The sequence below is a fragment of the Chelon labrosus genome (genome assembly GCF_963514085.1).
Source record: "Chelon labrosus genome assembly, chromosome: 10".
NCBI classification, from domain to species: Eukaryota; Metazoa; Chordata; class Actinopteri; order Mugiliformes; family Mugilidae; genus Chelon; species Chelon labrosus.
Genome location: NC_140360.1, coordinates 16,561,571 through 16,580,713, shown reverse-complemented (window position 1 = coordinate 16,580,713; position 19,143 = coordinate 16,561,571). Strand labels below are relative to the sequence as shown.

The following is a 19,143-nucleotide window of genomic DNA, read 5'->3' as shown; positions in this document are numbered from 1 at the left end:
GTCCTGGCTGTGTGAAGGTCACTATAAAACACCATGCAGACATTAATATTAGACAATAAACCGCTGGAAAAAACTAACAGATATCTGATACAAAATATAAATTCAAGTTGTAATTTTCTGATCAGACTTAAGTACAGTAACAGTTTTAGTCTGGGCTTAAGTACAGAGCCGATGTTGCATAATTCAGTCTCTAAATATTCTGTCTTCATTCGTGGTTTGATGTGAAGTTTTAGATTTGATCCATTATTGGTCAGAAAGCGTCATATTTCAGCGTTACCTCTGCTGACTAGTTTCCATGAGCGAAAGACAGCCAGGCAGTGACGGTGAAAGAGAGTGTCAGTGAGGAGATAGATTCAAATTAAACAAATGATTTCATGGAATTAGCTTTAATTCCTCGGTTACAGCAGGCGAGGAGGAAATGAATGAGGTACGTGTGAGGTTGATGTAATTATGAGTTTGCTGTGCAGCTGATTGGTTCAGTTCTCTCACATGCAGAAGTTAATTTCTGCCTTCGTCTGTGGCCTCCAGCAGCTGCTGGATAATCCCCCTGAGCTTGCGTCCCATTAAGCTTTTAAAAGCCGGTATAAACTGTTCATTTTTTAATAGCCATGTCACATCAAGGGTACAAATCTGCACCAACCACTGCCTTTCATCCGCACGCTGCGGTCAAGTCACGGCCGTAGCTCTGCCTGCTGCAGATCCAATGCAGACACGGTCAGCTCTTCTTCTGCAGCGATGTCATCAGTCTGAGCTGATCACTTGTGAGCAGTAAGTCTGTAGAGAGAGAGTAAAACACGAATGCAGACAGAAGGATTATCCATTCTCTTTTAAAGCGCCTGAACATATGTTACCAACTTGCCTGCAAATCTGCTTTGTTTTCAAAGAAAACTAAAAGAAGGAGAGGCCTTTGAGGCCTTTTTTCTGTCATTTAGCTTTTCTTGTGTGTGCATGTGTTTTGGATATATTGCTAACTCATCACTGCAGTTAATTCCCTTCAAATTAAAAGTAGAACCTCAGTTAATGATCTCTGTAAGACCCTTCTCCTGGAGAACTCATGCACTCACTCATTCATTCATCTTCTGTAAACGGTTGTCCTGTGAAAGGTTGCAGGGGGCTGGAGCCTATCCCAGCTGTCATCGGGCGAGAGGAGGGGTACACCCTGGACAGGTCGCCAGTCTATCGCAGCCCTGGAGAACTGACTATGCTAAATCATAAATGTGGGGGCACAACCAACGCCGTGGCTGGAGGCCACTTCCTTTTCTCAGGATCTTTAATCTTTGGTTGACTTAAAATTTCTCTTTGTGAATGGACCTTGTGAACACCTGGGACTTCAGAGTGCGTGCCTCCTGATGATTGTTTAGCATTTACATCATGGTGAAAGACCTTAAATTGAGCACGAGTCCAGGTTTACTTGCACATGTAATTTGATATTTTGCTCAAGGTTCTTTGTTCTCTCTCCTCAACATTACTTAAATGTAGGGCTATGCGTGTTTTCCAGCGTCAAATGTAGCTGCTCCTCACAGAGACATTCTCAGAGAGAGAGAGAATGAGAATGACAGACTGTCAGACGGTTGTTGTGACTAGCAGCAGCCACATGTGAAAAAGTGATAAATATGCCAGTTTCATTCATGTTTTTGTGAACCTTTTTGAATAGATTCTTCACTGTTTTCCTAACGTCTAGGCATCCAGTAATATTCACTAATGCATTGTTATTCTGTATGGGCTTTTAAGCAGGTTCAGATTTGAATAATAAACCATAAGTAACATAGGCAGATATTTACACTTTGGTTAAGATCAAGAAAAATATTAGTTTTATATAAACAGAATTTCCAGGAAGCAAAGCCACATTCTTTTAGGACATGCTGCACTTTGCTGTTATTTCTTTTTTTATATATCCCGCACCTTTGAGTGCAAATTAACCTCCCCATCCAGCGCACTGGTTGACCTGACCTGAACTCAGCTGAACTCAAATAAATTCAAAAGGCATGACATTAACCATTAACCTCTTTTAGAGAATACCTTTGTAGATTTATATCATGTGTCAAATAATTATATATCCGACATTTTCACTGGCAACAGTCTATTCTTCCACCGTAAACTGATTGAGACTGAGGCAGTAATAAGACTTGACAGATATGAGTCAAATGTGGCAGCTCAAATCTGACGTGACCTGCAAAGTCCTCATATGTGACACTGCTTCTCATTTTCACAGTCACATATCAAAGCATCCTACCCTACTGTACTTTATTTTTGATAACTTCATTGTTAAAGTGAGATGTTTTTCGCTCTGTGTGGATACATTTCTTCTGGATGCTGTAGTGGAAGCTCATAGAAGTGACTACAGTTTAATCCTAATTGCCGTTTACGACTCTATAAACCTCTTCTACCTGCTTCAGTTTCCAGGAATTAATCTATCTAGGTCACTTTTGACACTCTTTAACCTCTTAGCCAATGATTCTTCTGTTCTGTGAAATCAAGGGGAATATGTCTGTGCAGCTTTATTGGGCACATGATCACAAGATATCAAGACAATGAAGCTAGTCAGGAACTTGGACTGTTTGTACCTCTGATTGTTTTCAGTATGTTTTATGATGCCCCAGAGTATATGGAGCAATGAAGTTGCTCCATATACTCTGCGGCATAAAAGGTATCTAGAGTCTTAACCTTCACTTACCTTTTCCCTCCACCTTTGAACCAGACTCCACTTTGGTTTATAAGAATTGATATTGCAAATTTACAGCACTTGGCCAGACTAGGTAGTTTAATATGCCACAGACAAACAGACGGACGGACAAGAATCAAACTTTGGCAATTACTTTTTTCTTGGAGTTATGCAACGTTACAACTTTATTCTACTTATCAGCTCAAACCAAAATCTACAGACAAGACCAAGACCGAAACAAGTTTTCACAGCCCTCAGGCACCAGACAAGCCGACTCTTTCTTAGGATGACTTCTACATGAAATGTGGTCAGCAGTTTAGTCCTGCACTACGTTGCTTTTAAGTGTATAACAAAAGAAATTATTGTAGAAATTATTGCTAATTTGAAAATGACTAAAAAAACTTTGCACTGGCCTTTAAGCCAATGAGGCTCCTAGTGATGAATAATGGTGTGTGTCATCAGCATAAATGTGACGCCTGATCTTCACCTATTATTACCTGTAGTGAAACAGCTTTTGACTCCGGAAAGAAATATGGAAATTTTCTTTTTGGCTGAGAAATACAACCTTATGTCAGAAAATGTGGTCATTCATCTTCCATGTCAACTTTTACACATAAATCCATATCTTTAAGCACTGATGAAACCTGCAGAATGAGCAATAAAAGGTTTGATAAAGCTGAGCCAAGTGGCAATCGTCCAGGCCAAAAAAGGAAGTCCTTGAATAGCAGCCTGAGGTTTTCTTCAAAAGAGAGTTAAAAATTCCTAACTTTACGACTGTTTACCTCCTGGTGCAGTAAAATGGGATAAAAAGGGAATCATTTGTTTATACTGTGTGCTTTGTGTGTTCACGAATTCACGGATGGGATAAATGCAGAGACCAAATTCCTTGTATACACAAGTATACTTGGCCGAGAGACCTTAATCTTTAATCTTAATCTAATCTATAACTCACCTCTTTAAATCGTTTAAATGGCTAAGTTATGTACAATTATGTGTGTATCCACTTTGAGCGACAGGTGGGTGCCATCACAGGTCGCTAACGGTCTGCCTAGACGTCACCCGGCTGCCTCAGCTCCACTGACGATCGACATCTTTGCCCATTTTTGGATTAGCCGGGCATTAGGTGGATTCAGGCTTTACCATGGCAACAGCCAGAGCCGCCCACACTGAGCTTCAAAACTGCTCCTCAGAAATCCTATTTGTGACATCACAGACAGTTTGTCCATCTATGTATGCAGTCCATGAGCTGAGCCCTCACAGGGAGAGGAGATCCTTCCCCTTCGGGGGGGTCGGGAGGATCTCTGAAGAGTTGCAGCATCCTACCTGTGCAGGATTACCGTGCAGACAGACAGCAAAACCCCTCAAAAATATTTAATCCTAATATACTGTCCGGACATCTGTTATAGAGTGGATTTCTGTGTACAGTATGTACATCCTCAGACATAAGAGGCATTATTTCAGGGCGCATTAAGCGGCTTTGTGTTTTTCATTTCAACAGAAAACAAGAGTAGAGTCATTCTCTGAGGAAGCTAAATCCTCACATACTCACGGTGACAATGTTGACATGCTAACGTTCAGCGGGTATAAGGTTCACCGCCTTCACCTTCTCAGAGTAACATACTGAGACTTCTTAAAGAGGGATTCATTATTTGAAGTACTGGATTAAAGTTTTGCAAGAATTAAAATGATAAAATGCAGCAATGTGATACTAAAAAGAGTCTTATACAGTGAGAAAATTGGAACACTGGCATTTTGTTATTGTACGGTGCAACATGTCTCATGAATTCCCATTGCTCACTGACAGATGATAAAGGTTTATGTGAGCAGTTAATGTTTCATGAATCATTAGTTAGTAATTAACTCATAGTTACTTCATGCAGCAGCTGATATCTAGGAGGAGGAGGAGGGGGAGGGGGAGGGTTTCAGATAGATGCATTTCATCAGCCTGTTTGGAAGTTTACAGAAATATGGTGGTCTTTAATGAACTACTGGTCAAATGCAAAGGTCCACCTGTTCCTACAGGATATCAAATTACATGAAAAACACACAGCCAACATAAAGACACGCACTGGCTTCATGAATGATGGTTTTAATAACCTCGTCTGTCACCGTGATGGATCAGAAGGTCAATTCAAATGAGACCTGTGTTCGAGGGCTTGGTTCCTCTCCGAGGTCATGTGCTGATTGCGGTGATTGATGTGGTTTCTAATCTCAAGGTAGAAAGACACAAGTGAGCACTGCCTGTTGGCCGACGTGCTAGTTTCTCACATGAGTGACTACATGTTTTAGAGCTTCTCACTGAGGACGATCAGGGAGACATACAGAAGTCAGGCTGTGAAGTGTTTTGTCTGCTTCCTACTGCCGCGCAGTCAGAGATGAGACGTGATGACACATTTTGAGTTGCACACATCTGTACACATATGCATGAGAACCACCACAAAATACGCCTGACGCACACTCGCACAAAGGCATTTAGTGAAACATTTGTAAAGCTGATTTCGCTCTAAGCCACAGGCAAAAATGAGCTTTAAATGCAGATTTAAAAATTGTGGTGGATTACAGAACAGTCAGGTGGTTGGGAATAAAAGACCTGGATTTAACATTCAGGGCATCAGGAAAAGAGCATCTTCCCCTGCAACAGAGTTTACATTGGGCCAGATGTGACATGCCGTGTTCAGGTGTTTTCGATGTGTTGCTCTCAGATACTTAAAGGACACTGGCAAAATCTCAACGGCAACATAAAACGGAGATGTTCTCTAATCCAGTTTGACAGGCTATGTGTCTTTTGGAGAGCAGTCCAACGTTCAAAGGATTATGTGCTGTGTGAGAGCAGTTTGGCTGGGATTCAACTCTCCTCTTCGCTTTAAGGATTGGTTTATAATACTGGCGGGCAATTGGAAGTTACTTGACTGTGTTGCCTTGAGCAGCCAGAAGACACTCTGCAGCAGGTGGCTCTTTTCATGACTAAAACAGGCTTTTTGAAATCCATTATATCCCAAGCTATGAGGAGAAACGTGTTAAATGTCCTCATTTTTCTACAGGAAACATGGTTTTCTTCTAATTTAAGAGGAAGGAGGCAGAGAAAAGTGCTTGGAATGGTTTCTGACGAATGATAGACTATTAAAGGTAAAAAAAAAAAAAAAAAGAGGAGGACTACATTATGGCAATTAAACTCTTTCTTTCATTAGTAATTTGTTATTGCTTCTAAAGGTACAGACAAATCAAATATCGATATCAAAGAACAACCATCTTCTAAGGCCAACTGTCAACTTGCCTCATGCCACTTTGTTGGCACCAAAAATTTGCGATTGAACACACCACAAAGACCAGCCATGTGGCAATACACGATCTGCACCCGCGTTAAAGGAAATAACTGCAAAGAGCTGCGAACTGCTGTACAGGTTCTGATCTTTCCTGGTTTATTCTGATCAGCCACCATGGGTACTTATTTAGTTAAAGCTGCTCTTATCAGCATTTTTATTTTCACTATGGGTCAAGTCACCAATTGTGGCCAAATCACAGAGAATGATCTTCCAACATCGCAGTTCCTCTCAGCTCTTCAAAAGCTTCTAGCCCCTTTCGGTTCATTGTTACAGTCAGCAAGGTTTGCTGCTTAGGTTTAGTCTCACGTACGACCTTGGAAAGGTGGAAAGCAGAAGTGTATAAAGTACTTGAAAAAAATAACTAAGTAAAAGTAGAAATACCATAACTGAAAATGACTTTGGTAAAAGTTAAAGTCACCCATAACAAAATCACTTGAGTAAAGTCCTAAAGTAGCTCACATTAAATGTACTTAAGTATCAAAAGTATCTTGTGAAAAAATATACTCAAGAATCATAAGTACAAGTACAAGTAAAGTACAAAGTATTTTTATAGTACGCATAAAAAGAAGCAAAACAACCATAAATGGTTCTCCCCTTGTTCTCTTTATATTTCACTTTCAGGTGAATGAAATAGATGTGGTATGATAAAACAAAAACAAAAAAACACTTGTAGAGTGAGTGAATCAAGTGTCTTGTGTCTGCCTGAGAACAAAATAAAGCGTCTGTTTGCCTAAGAACACAAAAAAGTGCCTCCTATCTCCTAGTCACGGGTGACTGTCGTCTTCTACCGAAGGCGATGCTGTCAGTGTGGTAACGTCTTCCGTGTCTTCCTCATCAGCGTTAACTGCGGAGGTAGCCATGTTGATGTCCGCCGCCCCGCGCATCCCGCCCTTACCTCTAAACCTCGTGAGAGTATACCGTACGTTATTCTTCTCGTCCTCTCGGACACGCCCATTCCAGATAATCCTTCGATGATTAATTATATTTCTATTTTAATTTGTAACGAGTAACGAGGTGACAAACGTCACAGTAACAGAGTAAAAGTATATTTTTTAACTTTCAAATGTAGTAGAGTAAAAGTAAAAGTCCTGATTAAAAAAAAACTCAAGTAAAGTACAGCTCCTCAAAAAAACTACTTAAGTAATGTAACGAAGTACATCTACTTCGTTACTATACACCTCTGGTGGAAAGGTGCATATAGCAGCACTGTGGTGCGACATTCTCAGCCCTGAATCTTTTAACTTATTTTAATTGAGTCTTTTACCTGTTTAGCTAAGTCTGCACAGATCTCAGAGAGAAACTCAATTTCACAGTTGTATGTTTGTCAAAATGACAATCAAGCTTGATGTGTCTATCATGCATACGCCGAGCAATAATGTTATACTTGTCTGGTACCATAAATCCCACTTGTATTTTTTTCTTTAAACACAAAGGACTACATTATGGGAAAAATCAACAGTAACATATGTTTCTGACTTTGCTTGATGCCAATATTGGAAACCCGAACAAAAGAAATCTCAGCGAGGGTCACCTGATACATGCATGAGGTGTATATTTGTACAAACATGCACCCGGCTGAATTATGCGGTGACGTTCTACTCTTCTGAGCCACAAACCACAACGAAAGCAAAATACTAGTAGTATCTGTTCATTGTAAGACATTGCTACGGAAATGTGACCTGATGGTAACCCTGCCCATTTGTGGAGAAGCCTCCCAGTGGGATTAACAGGGCATTCCTGCTGCAAGCACTTTGCTCTACTGTGAAACATACAACAGACTCTAAATGCACTGGATGCAAAGACTGCAACGTTTATTTTAATTACTTTACTGTGCCATAACTGTGAACAATGAAGTGACTCTTTAGTTTTCGTCTATTGTTGCCCGAGGAGCCGGAGGAAAGTCTCTCCTGGGACTCACATGGCTGAGCTACAAAATAACTCTATACATCAGCCTTGATTCTATGTGGCAGACAGCATGGCTGCTCAGGGATCAGGCACCAATCATTCAAATCCTGGGCCTCAAAGAAATGTACATCGGCAAAAGCACTCCCTCCATTTGTCCAGGCAGTGGGGCAGGAATATATGCCGTGCTATGTGTGTGTTGGGCACTTGACAAGTAAAAAAATATGTACGAATGAGATCATTTTAAACAGTACTGCAGGAATGTAACCTGCATGTAACACATGAGTATAAATAAGGTGTACGTGCTTCCTTTCAAACTTGTGGTATTTTTATGTGGTCGTCATCAATAAACATAGTTTTCAGTTGACTTATCTGCTGATAAGGTCGATGGGGTGGACTCTGCAAAGGTCAGGTTCACAATTTTCTAAGCTCCTGTAGGCCGCCGCCTGGTTATTAAGAAATGTCCTTCTTGCTTGCATCGGAACTGATGAAAGACAGAATCCAGTTCTCCTTCCAAATTTATCGCCAGCCAATGTGAAGCTTCGACCCTTTGAGTTTTTGTAGATAAATCGAGTGTAACATCCACGATAATTAACTACAGAGGGGGCATTTGTACAGAAAATCTTACCACTCCCCCTGCCTAATCTTCATAATAGCTTTAGTTGAATATTATAATGTATTTTTGCACAGATTGAGGACACCTGTCTCAGGCCACATGTGAGCACATCCAACATAAAAACAACAGATCCACACTGGTGCTTCTTAAATGAGTTGACTTTTATGCTGCTTCTTGGTGTTTCTGCGTTTCAGGTGATGGGAACCCCAAAGAGAGCAGTCCTTTCATCAACAGCAGCGCAGCCAGTGATGCAGAAAAGAGCCAGCAGTATGACGGCAAGAACATGGCTCTGTTTGAGGTGGGAACACTCCTTCATGATGTGAAAGTAGTCCTTAATGGTGTTCTAAGGTCAAAAATGTTAAAGCTGAGTTGAAGGTAGTTGTGTACTACCAGTAGATTTCCAGGTCTAATATAAAGTAATGTCTCTGTGTTTGTGCTGCAGGAGGAGATGGACACCAGTCCAATGGTTTCCTCTCTGCTCAGCACTCTGGCCAACTACTCCAACTTGCCGACTGGCAGCAAAGAGCACGAAGAGGCAGAGAATAACGAGGAGGGTGGGGCACGCCCGTCTAAAAAACCAGTCAAGGTCAGAGCAGCTTTATTTACTACAGAGAGCAGACGAAGAGAAATATGAAACTGACATCTCTGACATCTCAGAGAGGAAAGCCACATGTATTCTTAAATAGTTAGGTTTGGAAGCTGGAAGCTAAAGGCCACATGAACCATCACTGGCATAACTACTGCTTCCTATTATGAGCACACAGGCATACATACTTGTTTACATGTGAATCAATGGGTTATTAACCAAAAAATTAGTTTCAAAAATGGAACATTTGTGTAATTAGTGCACATTACATGTCACTGCAAAACAGACCCGACAGAACAATTATTTCTTAGAAGCAGAGCAACAGTTTTGTTGTTATTGTTTTTTAAACACAATTGTCTCCCTTTTCTTTCATTTGGCTCATCATTTATTGGCCCTCACCTGGACCTGAGTCAGTTATCCTGCATTTGTTTAGTGTTAGTGTTTTAATCTCATTATAAATGGTGGTTTTCATATACTAATTAAACATAATACCTTTTTCTCTTTTCATTTATATGGGAAAGATTGAATTTCATAGCAAACTGTTATAATAAAAGATAGAAAATACATTTCTCACATAGCTATATTAAAAGGCTCTATCTAACGAAAGTCCAGATTTTGTGATTTAAACACAGAACAGATTTTAGGAAACAAAGACTGAACAAGAACGTGCTCACTGACAGACTATCAGCCTGACAAACTACTGATGTGAAAACATGAGATATATGGAAAACTAAAACACAAATCTTCACACTTTGTTTTGTGGTCTTTCTTTTATTGTTATTATGTCTCAGGCTCCTCAACTGGGCACTCTGATGGGAGTGTACTTGCCTTGTATCCAGAACATTTTTGGGGTTATCCTCTTCCTGCGGATGACGTGGATGGTGGGGATTGGAGGCGTCTTCGGCTCCTTCATCATCGTCTTCATGTGTTGTTCTACAGTGAGTAAAACTGCAGCTGCAGTGTTTGTCCACAACATCTCGCTCTCTGCAACTAACATGAGCACTAATATGTAACAGGATGCATATGCATGCATGTAGTGCTCTTTCCGCAGATGCTGTAGGTGGTATAGTAAATCCAGGCGTAAGGCATTCTGATAGTAAACACACTAAAACCACATTTTCCCTTTGCACTTTGTCCTTTTGCCGCTCAGTTATGATCCTTTCTTTTTTATGTTATGAATTATTACAAACAGAAAAAGCTCACATGTACACCTTTAAATCCCTAAGAAAGAACACAGGACTATGTACAATCACAGCTATTATAAAACCTTAGAAAATACACTCTTTCTTAACAGCGGCCCTAGGACCATCCGGCTCCCCGATACAGACATGCTGATTCGGTTGTTGATGCTGATAGCTCTCAGTTTTGAGTAAATCCTGCTGAAATCCTGTTTGGACCCCAACACAGTCTGAATTTTTATTAGCCGCTTCAAATTTGAAAACTGCATGTGGGAGCAGTTCCAGATGTTCCATATGGGTTTGGTAGATCACAGTAGTAATAGTAGTAGTCTCTCTCTCTCTCTCTCTCTCTCTCTATATATATATATATATATATATATATATATATATACACATATATATATATGATTAGAGAGAGACAAGTAGAAGAAAACTAGAAGAAAAAAGTAAGTCAGTACTCTTTTAAGAAGACTATACTCACTGTTTTCCTGTTAAGTACAAATCAAATTCATTTTACCTTAATTTTACCAAAATAGTCTTTCGAGATTTTGTTAAGTGTGTCACGGTCACTCTTTATGGACAATCTATCTAAGTAGTGGGAAGAAGGCAAAAAAGATCATGGTAGTATTTCATAAGCTTACTTCATACTTATAAACAGAAGGTGTTTTATTTGTTTAAAAACACACAATACATTTTATTTATTTTTTGTAATAAATTTAATTTTAAAATAATTTGATTTTAGACTGCATTTCAAGTGAGGAGCCAACTTGCCCGGACAAGACATACTGCTTCCATTGTAGACTTGTTTGTTGATGCTGAAAGCTCACGGGTTTGAGTAAATCCTGCTGAAATCCTGCTCTGACCCAGCAGAGTCTGAACTCTTATTGGCCCGTTTACAAAAGATGTTATTGCTTCATAACAAGCAAAAACGGCTTGTGGGAGCAATTCCTGATGTTCCACCTTGTCTAGTTTATCTTTTTAAGTGGAATGCCTTCAACAGAGCCCATTATATTTATAGAGAGAGGCGTAAAAGCACCGTAATGCTAAATGCTCCTATATTTCCAATACTACATATTATCAGTCAGTTTTCAGGGAGAGTGTGATTAGGTTTTACTAGTCACACTCTATAATTTAACATTAATTATTTTACCATTTTTCAATATCAAGGCTTTGTATAAGTGAGTGCTGGTCACGTTCAATAGACACATGTCATACTTGCAGATTAAGATGGCAAAGGTCTTATTTTAGCCTCATTACTATGACGCCACAGCTGATCTATTTCCTCTGTTCATTCTCATTCAGAATCCCTGGCATGATTGAAAAATAGTTCACTACACTGTAGGGCTGTAGCAGGCTCATTTTCCTCAGATAGCATGCAGAGACCGTATCATTTTATATATCTACAGTGCTTCTAGTCAGTAAACGTAATGAGTTTCTTTCCATCTCAGGTTACATCAGGCAGTTTCACTGAAGTGATAGCATTTGCCTGATTGTCCCTTTGAAAAACAAGTCAACATGACCAGATGAGTTAGACTCTTGTGCCGCTGGATGTTTTTCTCCTCGCACATTCTCGGTTCATCGAGGCCTCGCTGTCAGCCATACTTAATTTGTCTTGCCCACCTGCTGCTTTCAGAGGCCTGTAACCCTCCTCCGTTGTCTGATTTTTTGTTTTTCAGACCATGCTCACAGCCATCTCCATGAGTGCCATCGCAACGAATGGTGTCGTACCAGGTGAGCAGATATCTGAGGGCATGTATTGATGTGTGTTTGACGGGGCAGTGCTCTGAGTCTTCTGTGTGTCTGTCACTCACAGCCGGAGGTTCGTATTACATGATCTCTCGCTCCCTGGGGCCTGAGTTCGGTGGCGCTGTCGGGATCTGCTTCTACCTGGGCACCACTTTCGCAGGTGCCATGTACATTCTTGGGTGTATTGAAATTCTGCTGGTAAGGACATTTAATTATTAAATATACTCATATTGTCTTTCTAGGCCCTCTTTACCTAACAAGGCACACATGTATGCATTCCATTCAGGTGTTTCAGTTCAGTTTCTGAGTTTCTTGCTGCTACTAAAGCACATTAAATATGGATTTAACAGGTGACACCCGTGATCTTCCTGCTAAAGCATGTTGTAATATCTACTGTGAAACAGATCTCATTGGGTCACATCTTGTCCTGCCTTTAACAGCATACTAATAGATTATCTAATAATATGACAATATAAGATGATTCATATTTTCTCTTTTCTTCATTATTTTACAGATTTTATAATAACTTTTAAATATAATTTTTATTCCCATCTACAGCAGAAAAGCATTTTGTCCACACTTCAGACTGGCTTGTTCCGCACAGAAACTGGCGCAATTAAATGTGATATTCCACAAACAAAGTCAAATTAGTTAAAATCAAATCAGTCAAACTGTGGTCAAAAATGAAATCCCTTGGGTCGACCTTGTCTGGGAAACTTCAATGTTTGTATGTAACACTGAAGATAATTTAACAACAGTTTTGGTCAGAAAAACATCCCTGTACAATGATGATGATGGTGTTTGCCTGTATAATCATGTGTCACCATGAGCTCCATTAGAGAGCAGACACATCCAGAAGGCAATATGAGAAAAAAATAATCATACTTTTGTCACTATGTCACCACGTCCTGCCATTAAAATAAGAAATCTTGCCGTTATGTTGAATAACTGTATGTCATTACAGAAAACTATTTATAAGAAGGTCTGTCACTGCAAAAATAGAGAATTTAAATGAGCTTAGAGAATGAAGGTCTTACTTCTTCTTGGCGTAAGTGTGCAGTATTTAACTTTCTCGCATATTATCTTTTCTCTTCCCACTCTTGTAGATTTATATTGTTCCTCAGGCAGCCATCTTTAAGATCGAGGGCCTGGAGGGGCCGGAGGCTGAGGAAGCTCTGCTCAACAACATGCGGGTGTACGGCACCATCGTGCTGAGCTTCATGGCGCTGGTGGTGTTTGTGGGAGTCAGATACGTCAACAAGCTGGCGCTGGTCTTCCTGGCCTGCGTCATCCTCTCCATTGTGGCTGTATATGGCGGGGTCATCAAGACCGCCATCGATCCCCCTGTCTTTCCGTAAGTGGTTCTTTGGTTCACTGTTAGTTGATGTCAAATGCTAGCGCATAACAATGATGCCTTAGCTGATTCCTTGCAGCGTGTGTCTCCTGGGAAACCGAACTCTTATGTCGAAGGCATATGACGTGTGCGCAAAGGTCATCGAAATAGACAACGAGACCATCACCACCAAACTGTGGAGGAGCTTCTGCGATTCTGAGTCGCTCAATGCTACTTGTGATGAATACTTCAATAATAACAACGTCACAGAGATACAGGGCATCCCAGGAGTCACTAGTGGCATCCTGGCAGGTAAATGGACCCCCTAAGAGTCTTTCCATCCACAGTCCCACGCTGACTGAAGACTAATTCCTGTCATTTCCGCCCTGCATTGATCTCCCTCTCAGAGAACCTGTTTGGTAACTATCTGGAAAAAGGGATGATCCTGGAGAAGCGGGGACTTGCATCGGAGGCGGATCCAGACAGTACCACAACCGGCTCCAACCGCTACGTCCAGGCTGACATCACCAGCTTCTTCACCCTGCTGGTGGGGATATACTTCCCGTCTGTCACAGGTCAGCTCCAGACACTTAGATACTTAGAACTGAAGACACAAGGTGGTGTCTTATAAATGTATAACTTTATTTCTTTTTTAAATGTCTCAGAACATTACAACTTATACCACACGTTGGGCTATAACCCTTGCCTTACCTACAACTTGATATAACAAACATAGATTTATCCCTTCAGGTCAACTGGGCATTTCACTATATTCTGACTCAATGTTCTGGTTCAATGTCACCACTTAAATCAGTGTAATGCACACGATGCAGCTGTTTTCACTTAAAATGCTTTAAAAACGGACTGTACGTGACCTGCACTGGCTCTGAGTCTGTGTTGCATTAAGGGAGAACTTGATGTTCCTTTGGGGAGTGACAAGCTCAGAGCACTGTGTTACGCCCCTCTGCACCTCCACTGGCTGCGCAAGTGTCTTTGGCTTGTGCTTGATTACCTTAACCAGACATATCTGAGAAGACCGACTAAAGGGCCTTGTTGTAGAGGCCTAGGAGGAAGACTTTTCAGCTGCAGAAGCTCACTATGTCTGACCTGTTGCCTTTTTGTGTATTTTTGTAACTCCGTCATGTGTCTCCACTTTATGTTGCGCCTCTCGAGTCGGGTCATAACAACTGGCACCAGCGCTGCACATATGTTCTATTCACATAATAATCTTTTTCATATGAGTTCTTGGACTCAATGCAGAGCAATTACTGTACTCCCAGTTTGCATCAAGCTGTCTCTATTCAAATAATTATGTGTGAGTGGAGACCTTCACTACTGTGATACTGGTAATATGGAGCCAGTGCACAGAGGAGGGGCAAAGAGGGATAAATACTGTCTTCCCATGCAGGTGTAAAACTCCAAATCTTGTTTCTCTCACAGGTATCATGGCTGGCTCCAACCGCTCTGGAGACCTGCGCGATGCTCAGAAGTCCATCCCCATCGGCACCATTGCAGCCATCACTACCACATCCACTGTGTGTATCCTTCATTGAGCCAAGATCAATTTAAAAAAAAAAAAAAGATCCTTCAGTGCTGATTCATTAAACCTTTGTTGTTATATTTGTGTCAAATAGTCTCAACAATGTATTCGTTAACAGTTTTTATTTCAGACATGTCCTGTGTGGTGCTTTTTGGTGCTTGCATAGAAGGAGTAGTCCTAAGAGACAAGTAAGTCTAATTAGTTAAATTATACCAATTCACAAAACGATGGCTATGACTGTAATAATTTTACTGGTTGCTTATTTCTTACCCTCTCCAAATCCAAAGTAGTGAAAACATCATCAGTGAATTATAAATCCAAACTATTTCCTGGAAATACAACCTTCCAGGTTTAGTTCTGCCTGCTATTTACATCTGAACAGGGCTATGATAAACCTCTCCTTTCAGATTCTTTGTACTCACGTTGTGTTACTGTACACTGATCGGCCACAACATTAAAACCACTGACAAGAGAAGTGAATAACACTGACCATCTTTTGACAATTCAGTATTCTGCTGGGAAACATGTGGACCTGGCATTCAGTGTGGACTTTACATAGACATGTACCATCCACCTAGGCCAGACCAGGCACCCCCACCCCATAGCAATGACACTGGGATGCATTGGAACAAGCCTGATCCACAAAGGCCCCTCCCCTCAACCCATAAAACCCAAAGGCCCCCACTAACATCAGTTACCAGACAAGTCGCAACTGTTTTGGAGGCACAAGGGAGACCTACACAATATTAGGCAGGCAGGAAGGAATTTTTGATCTTTGAGAAAAGATGTCAAAAGAAGATCTTTTGCATTTCCTCGTGATTTGAAGCTTAATCACAAATGCTTGGGGAGTAATTGTTAATAAAAATGCTGATCACAAGGTTTCCATCACAGTGAATAGAAGGGCATGCAATAAATCACGGTGTAGTCTACAGGGTGCAAAACAGAAGGAACGAACCACAACTCAAAAAACCCTCAGACTGGGAAAATGGTGGGAACACAGCAATGTGAACAGACAAACTGACAATGAGATCACTCAGACTAAATGTACAAGAAGGGGAAGGGTACCAACACACCCGTGAAAACAATCAAACAGTCACAAGGAGGGCGATAACACGAAGGGATTGATGAAACTAACTGAAAGACATCGAGGGAACAGATTACACCTATTATATGAATTTAGCGAGAGAGCAAGGGTATTCAGTGTTTTGAGGGAGTTCTGTTCAGTACAAAACCAGCATAAACAAGTACTCCATTCAGTGAGGAGTGCTGCCATCCATGTTGGCGATTTAGTCCAGTCTGTTTCTTAAAACTTCCTGCCACACTGAGCACCTCCAGAACATCATTACAGCTTAGATTTCTCTCTTCCCCTGTCTCTATAGGTTCGGCGAAGGGGTCAATGGTAACTTGGTGATTGGTACGCTGGCATGGCCGTCTCCGTGGGTCATAGTGTTTGGCTCCTTCTTCTCCACCTGCGGAGCTGGACTACAGAGTCTGACGGGAGCCCCACGTCTCCTGCAGGCCATCTCCAGGGACGGCATCATCCCTTTTCTTAGAGTGAGTACACACATACAACAGCGTTCAAATGCTTCATGTATACAAGCGTATATGTTCATTTTTTTTGCTCTATGCTGCATTAGCAGACATTATTATTAAATGATTAAAATGCCATCTTTAATCTATATTGTACCTATGTAATATTTTTGTACTGTTGCAGGTGTTTGGCCATGGCAAAGCCAATGGAGAGCCCACCTGGGCGCTCTTACTCACAGCTTGCATCTGTGAGATTGGCATCATCATTGCCTCCCTGGATGCAGTTGCACCCATCCTTTCCATGTAAGGGCAGTAGTGTATGCTCTCCGTTGTCTTCGTCTTGTTTCTCTCTCTCTTCATCGTTCCTTCTTTCTTTAGGTTCTTCTTGATGTGCTACATGTTCGTCAACCTCGCCTGCGCCCTGCAGACTTTGCTGAGGACGCCAAACTGGAGGCCGCGCTTTAAATTCTACCACTGGTGAGTTTGTAGGTCCGCGTTAAAAAATGTCCCTCCTTTTAAACAAGCAAAAGCTAAATATATGTTGCATCTAGTTCAGCAGAATGTACCGTGTGTGTAGATATTTCCTTCTTTATAAAATTCGTTCTAATCTGAATAGCATCATCTTTTCCTCTTCAGGGGTCGCCACAGCGAATCATCTGCTTCCATCTCACCCTGTCCTCTATATCCTCTTCTCTCACACGTCCTCCTTCACTACATCCATTCTAACCACAGCATCCTTTGACCAGTATATTCCATTATATATACCAGTACGATCTGAATAGCAGATTAGAAACATATTACCCCCACCTTTAGATCATTTGTCAGCATGAAAGCTTTGGCAGGAATGTGGTGAACAACACAGCACATTCATGCACTCAGGATTGCATATGCACACAGAAATCTGTGTGAATCTGAATTGCCATGGGAACCTGACGTGCTTGTCTGTGTTCCACGATGAAATTTGCAGCATCAAATAAAATAAAAAACTTCCCTTTTACAACCTGAGCTCATTCCTGTATTTCAATCTGCTCCCCCACAGGGCTCTGTCGTTCCTAGGTATGAGCCTGTGCCTGGCGCTCATGTTCATCTGCTCTTGGTATTACGCCATAGTTGCCATGGGCATCGCCACCTGCATCTACAAATACATTGAGTTCTGCGGGTAAGAAATCAAGACAAGACTTTTATTTCAGCATCCAACGGCGCAGAGCTTTTTAAGACAGCAAAGGAGGGGTCTTGTTTTTATTCAACATAAGGCTCCTTTGTCAATAGTCACATAATCACATAGATGGGGTAGATGCGTCATGTGGTAACCAATAAATATTCTGTGAGACAGAGCTGAGAAGGAGTGGGGAGATGGGATACGTGGCATCTCGCTCAGTGCTGCACGCTTTGCCCTGATGAGGCTGGAGGAGGGCCCGCCGCACACCAAGAACTGGAGGTCAGTTTAGTCCATGTTGACACTTTAAGATGCTTGTTTTGAGTTTCCTGTGGATTTCTCTCTGATATGTTTCACCCCCTGCTGCTTTGTTTGTTGTTTTGTCAGGCCTCAGGTCCTGGTTCTGGTGAGTGTGGATGATGAGCAGAACGTGGAGCAGCCTCGTTTGCTCTCTCTGACCAATCAGCTGAAAGCGGGGAAGGGTCTGACCATCGTCGGCACCTCTGTTCAAGGAACCTTCCTGGACAACTATACTGAGGCCCAGAGAGCAGATCAGGTCCTATGCTGCATATCACACACACAAAAACAACAGTTTAATATTACTCTTCTCTTGCTGCTTCACAACACACATTACCAGTTATATGATCCCCACTTTTCGTAACAGTGGCCTCTCTCTCTGTGTCTCTGCAGTCTTTGCGTAAGTTGATGGAGACAGAAAAGGTGAAGGGTTTCTCTCAGGTCGTCATCTCCTCCAACCTCAGAGACGGGACCTCCCACCTGATCCAGGTTGGAGGGCTCGGAGGTCTGAAGCACAACACTGTGATGGTCAGCTGGCCCCGTAATTGGAAACATCCCGAGTACCACCAGCAGTTTAGGAACTTCATTGGTGAGTCCACTGGTGGAATAAAAGACATCTTAGATGTTTGTTAGTGAGTGGCGTCTCCACTTTCATTTCACATCTGACAGCTTTTGTTTTGTTTCTTCATTTCCACCTGATAGCAGATAAAAATAATTGAGTTAACTGATGTATTAACTGAATGACTAAGTGAAGAATTTAGATTCAACCCTGAGATTCTTTGGCCTTTACTGTGCTCACAAGAGGAGTCACATATAACCTTCATTCCTTTACAACCTTGGAAGTGTTTGCTGAAGTTTTCATAAATGCCACAGGCCATGGAAACAAAGTCTTTCTTTGGCAATATGAAAAATTAATCATATTGCTAATACATCATGGCTTTACAGCTTTTTATTTGAACATACAATATGTTTTATGAAAACTGAATGTCCCCCATTGATGGTTTGTTACTATAGGAAGCCCTATGAAGTTCTCCCTTTACACTGTGAGATTTGATCTGTCCAAGAGCGATGTAGTCAAATAAAAAACTGATCTGGTGACTAAGCCGGCAGCAAAATTCAGCCAAAGACAGAAATTTAAGGCCAAGTTATTGCAGTGCAGCAGTGACCAACGTCTAGGGTGCTTCAGAAACCCTGACAAGTGTGGCCACTTCGAATACGACACAAGTATGCACACAAGTTTGAGTGTGGATGACATGCACCTTGCTGTCATATAC

The 19,143-nt window shown here is 41.4% G+C and overlaps 1 protein-coding gene across 2 annotated transcripts in view; it reads left to right on the top strand.

Moving 5' to 3' along the window:
* Positions 1-19,143, top strand: part of slc12a5b (solute carrier family 12 member 5b) — a gene marked incomplete at its 5' end in the record, with an annotated part of 36,000 nt that overhangs the window by 12,874 nt on the left and 3,983 nt on the right. For both annotated transcript variants that reach the window (XM_084554189.1, XM_084554188.1), the window contains 17 exons: positions 8,698-8,801; positions 8,946-9,089; positions 9,881-10,027; positions 11,944-11,998; positions 12,081-12,211; positions 13,120-13,367; positions 13,447-13,658; positions 13,754-13,921; positions 14,787-14,885; positions 15,017-15,074; positions 16,266-16,440; positions 16,601-16,719; positions 16,795-16,893; positions 17,456-17,575; positions 17,750-17,854; positions 17,960-18,128; positions 18,263-18,458. In XM_084554189.1, the coding sequence (XP_084410315.1) occupies positions 8,698-8,801; positions 8,946-9,089; positions 9,881-10,027; positions 11,944-11,998; positions 12,081-12,211; positions 13,120-13,367; positions 13,447-13,658; positions 13,754-13,921; positions 14,787-14,885; positions 15,017-15,074; positions 16,266-16,440; positions 16,601-16,719; positions 16,795-16,893; positions 17,456-17,575; positions 17,750-17,854; positions 17,960-18,128; positions 18,263-18,458 (2,349 nt within the window). The remainder of the gene's footprint in view (positions 1-8,697; positions 8,802-8,945; positions 9,090-9,880; positions 10,028-11,943; positions 11,999-12,080; positions 12,212-13,119; positions 13,368-13,446; positions 13,659-13,753; positions 13,922-14,786; positions 14,886-15,016; positions 15,075-16,265; positions 16,441-16,600; positions 16,720-16,794; positions 16,894-17,455; positions 17,576-17,749; positions 17,855-17,959; positions 18,129-18,262; positions 18,459-19,143) is intronic.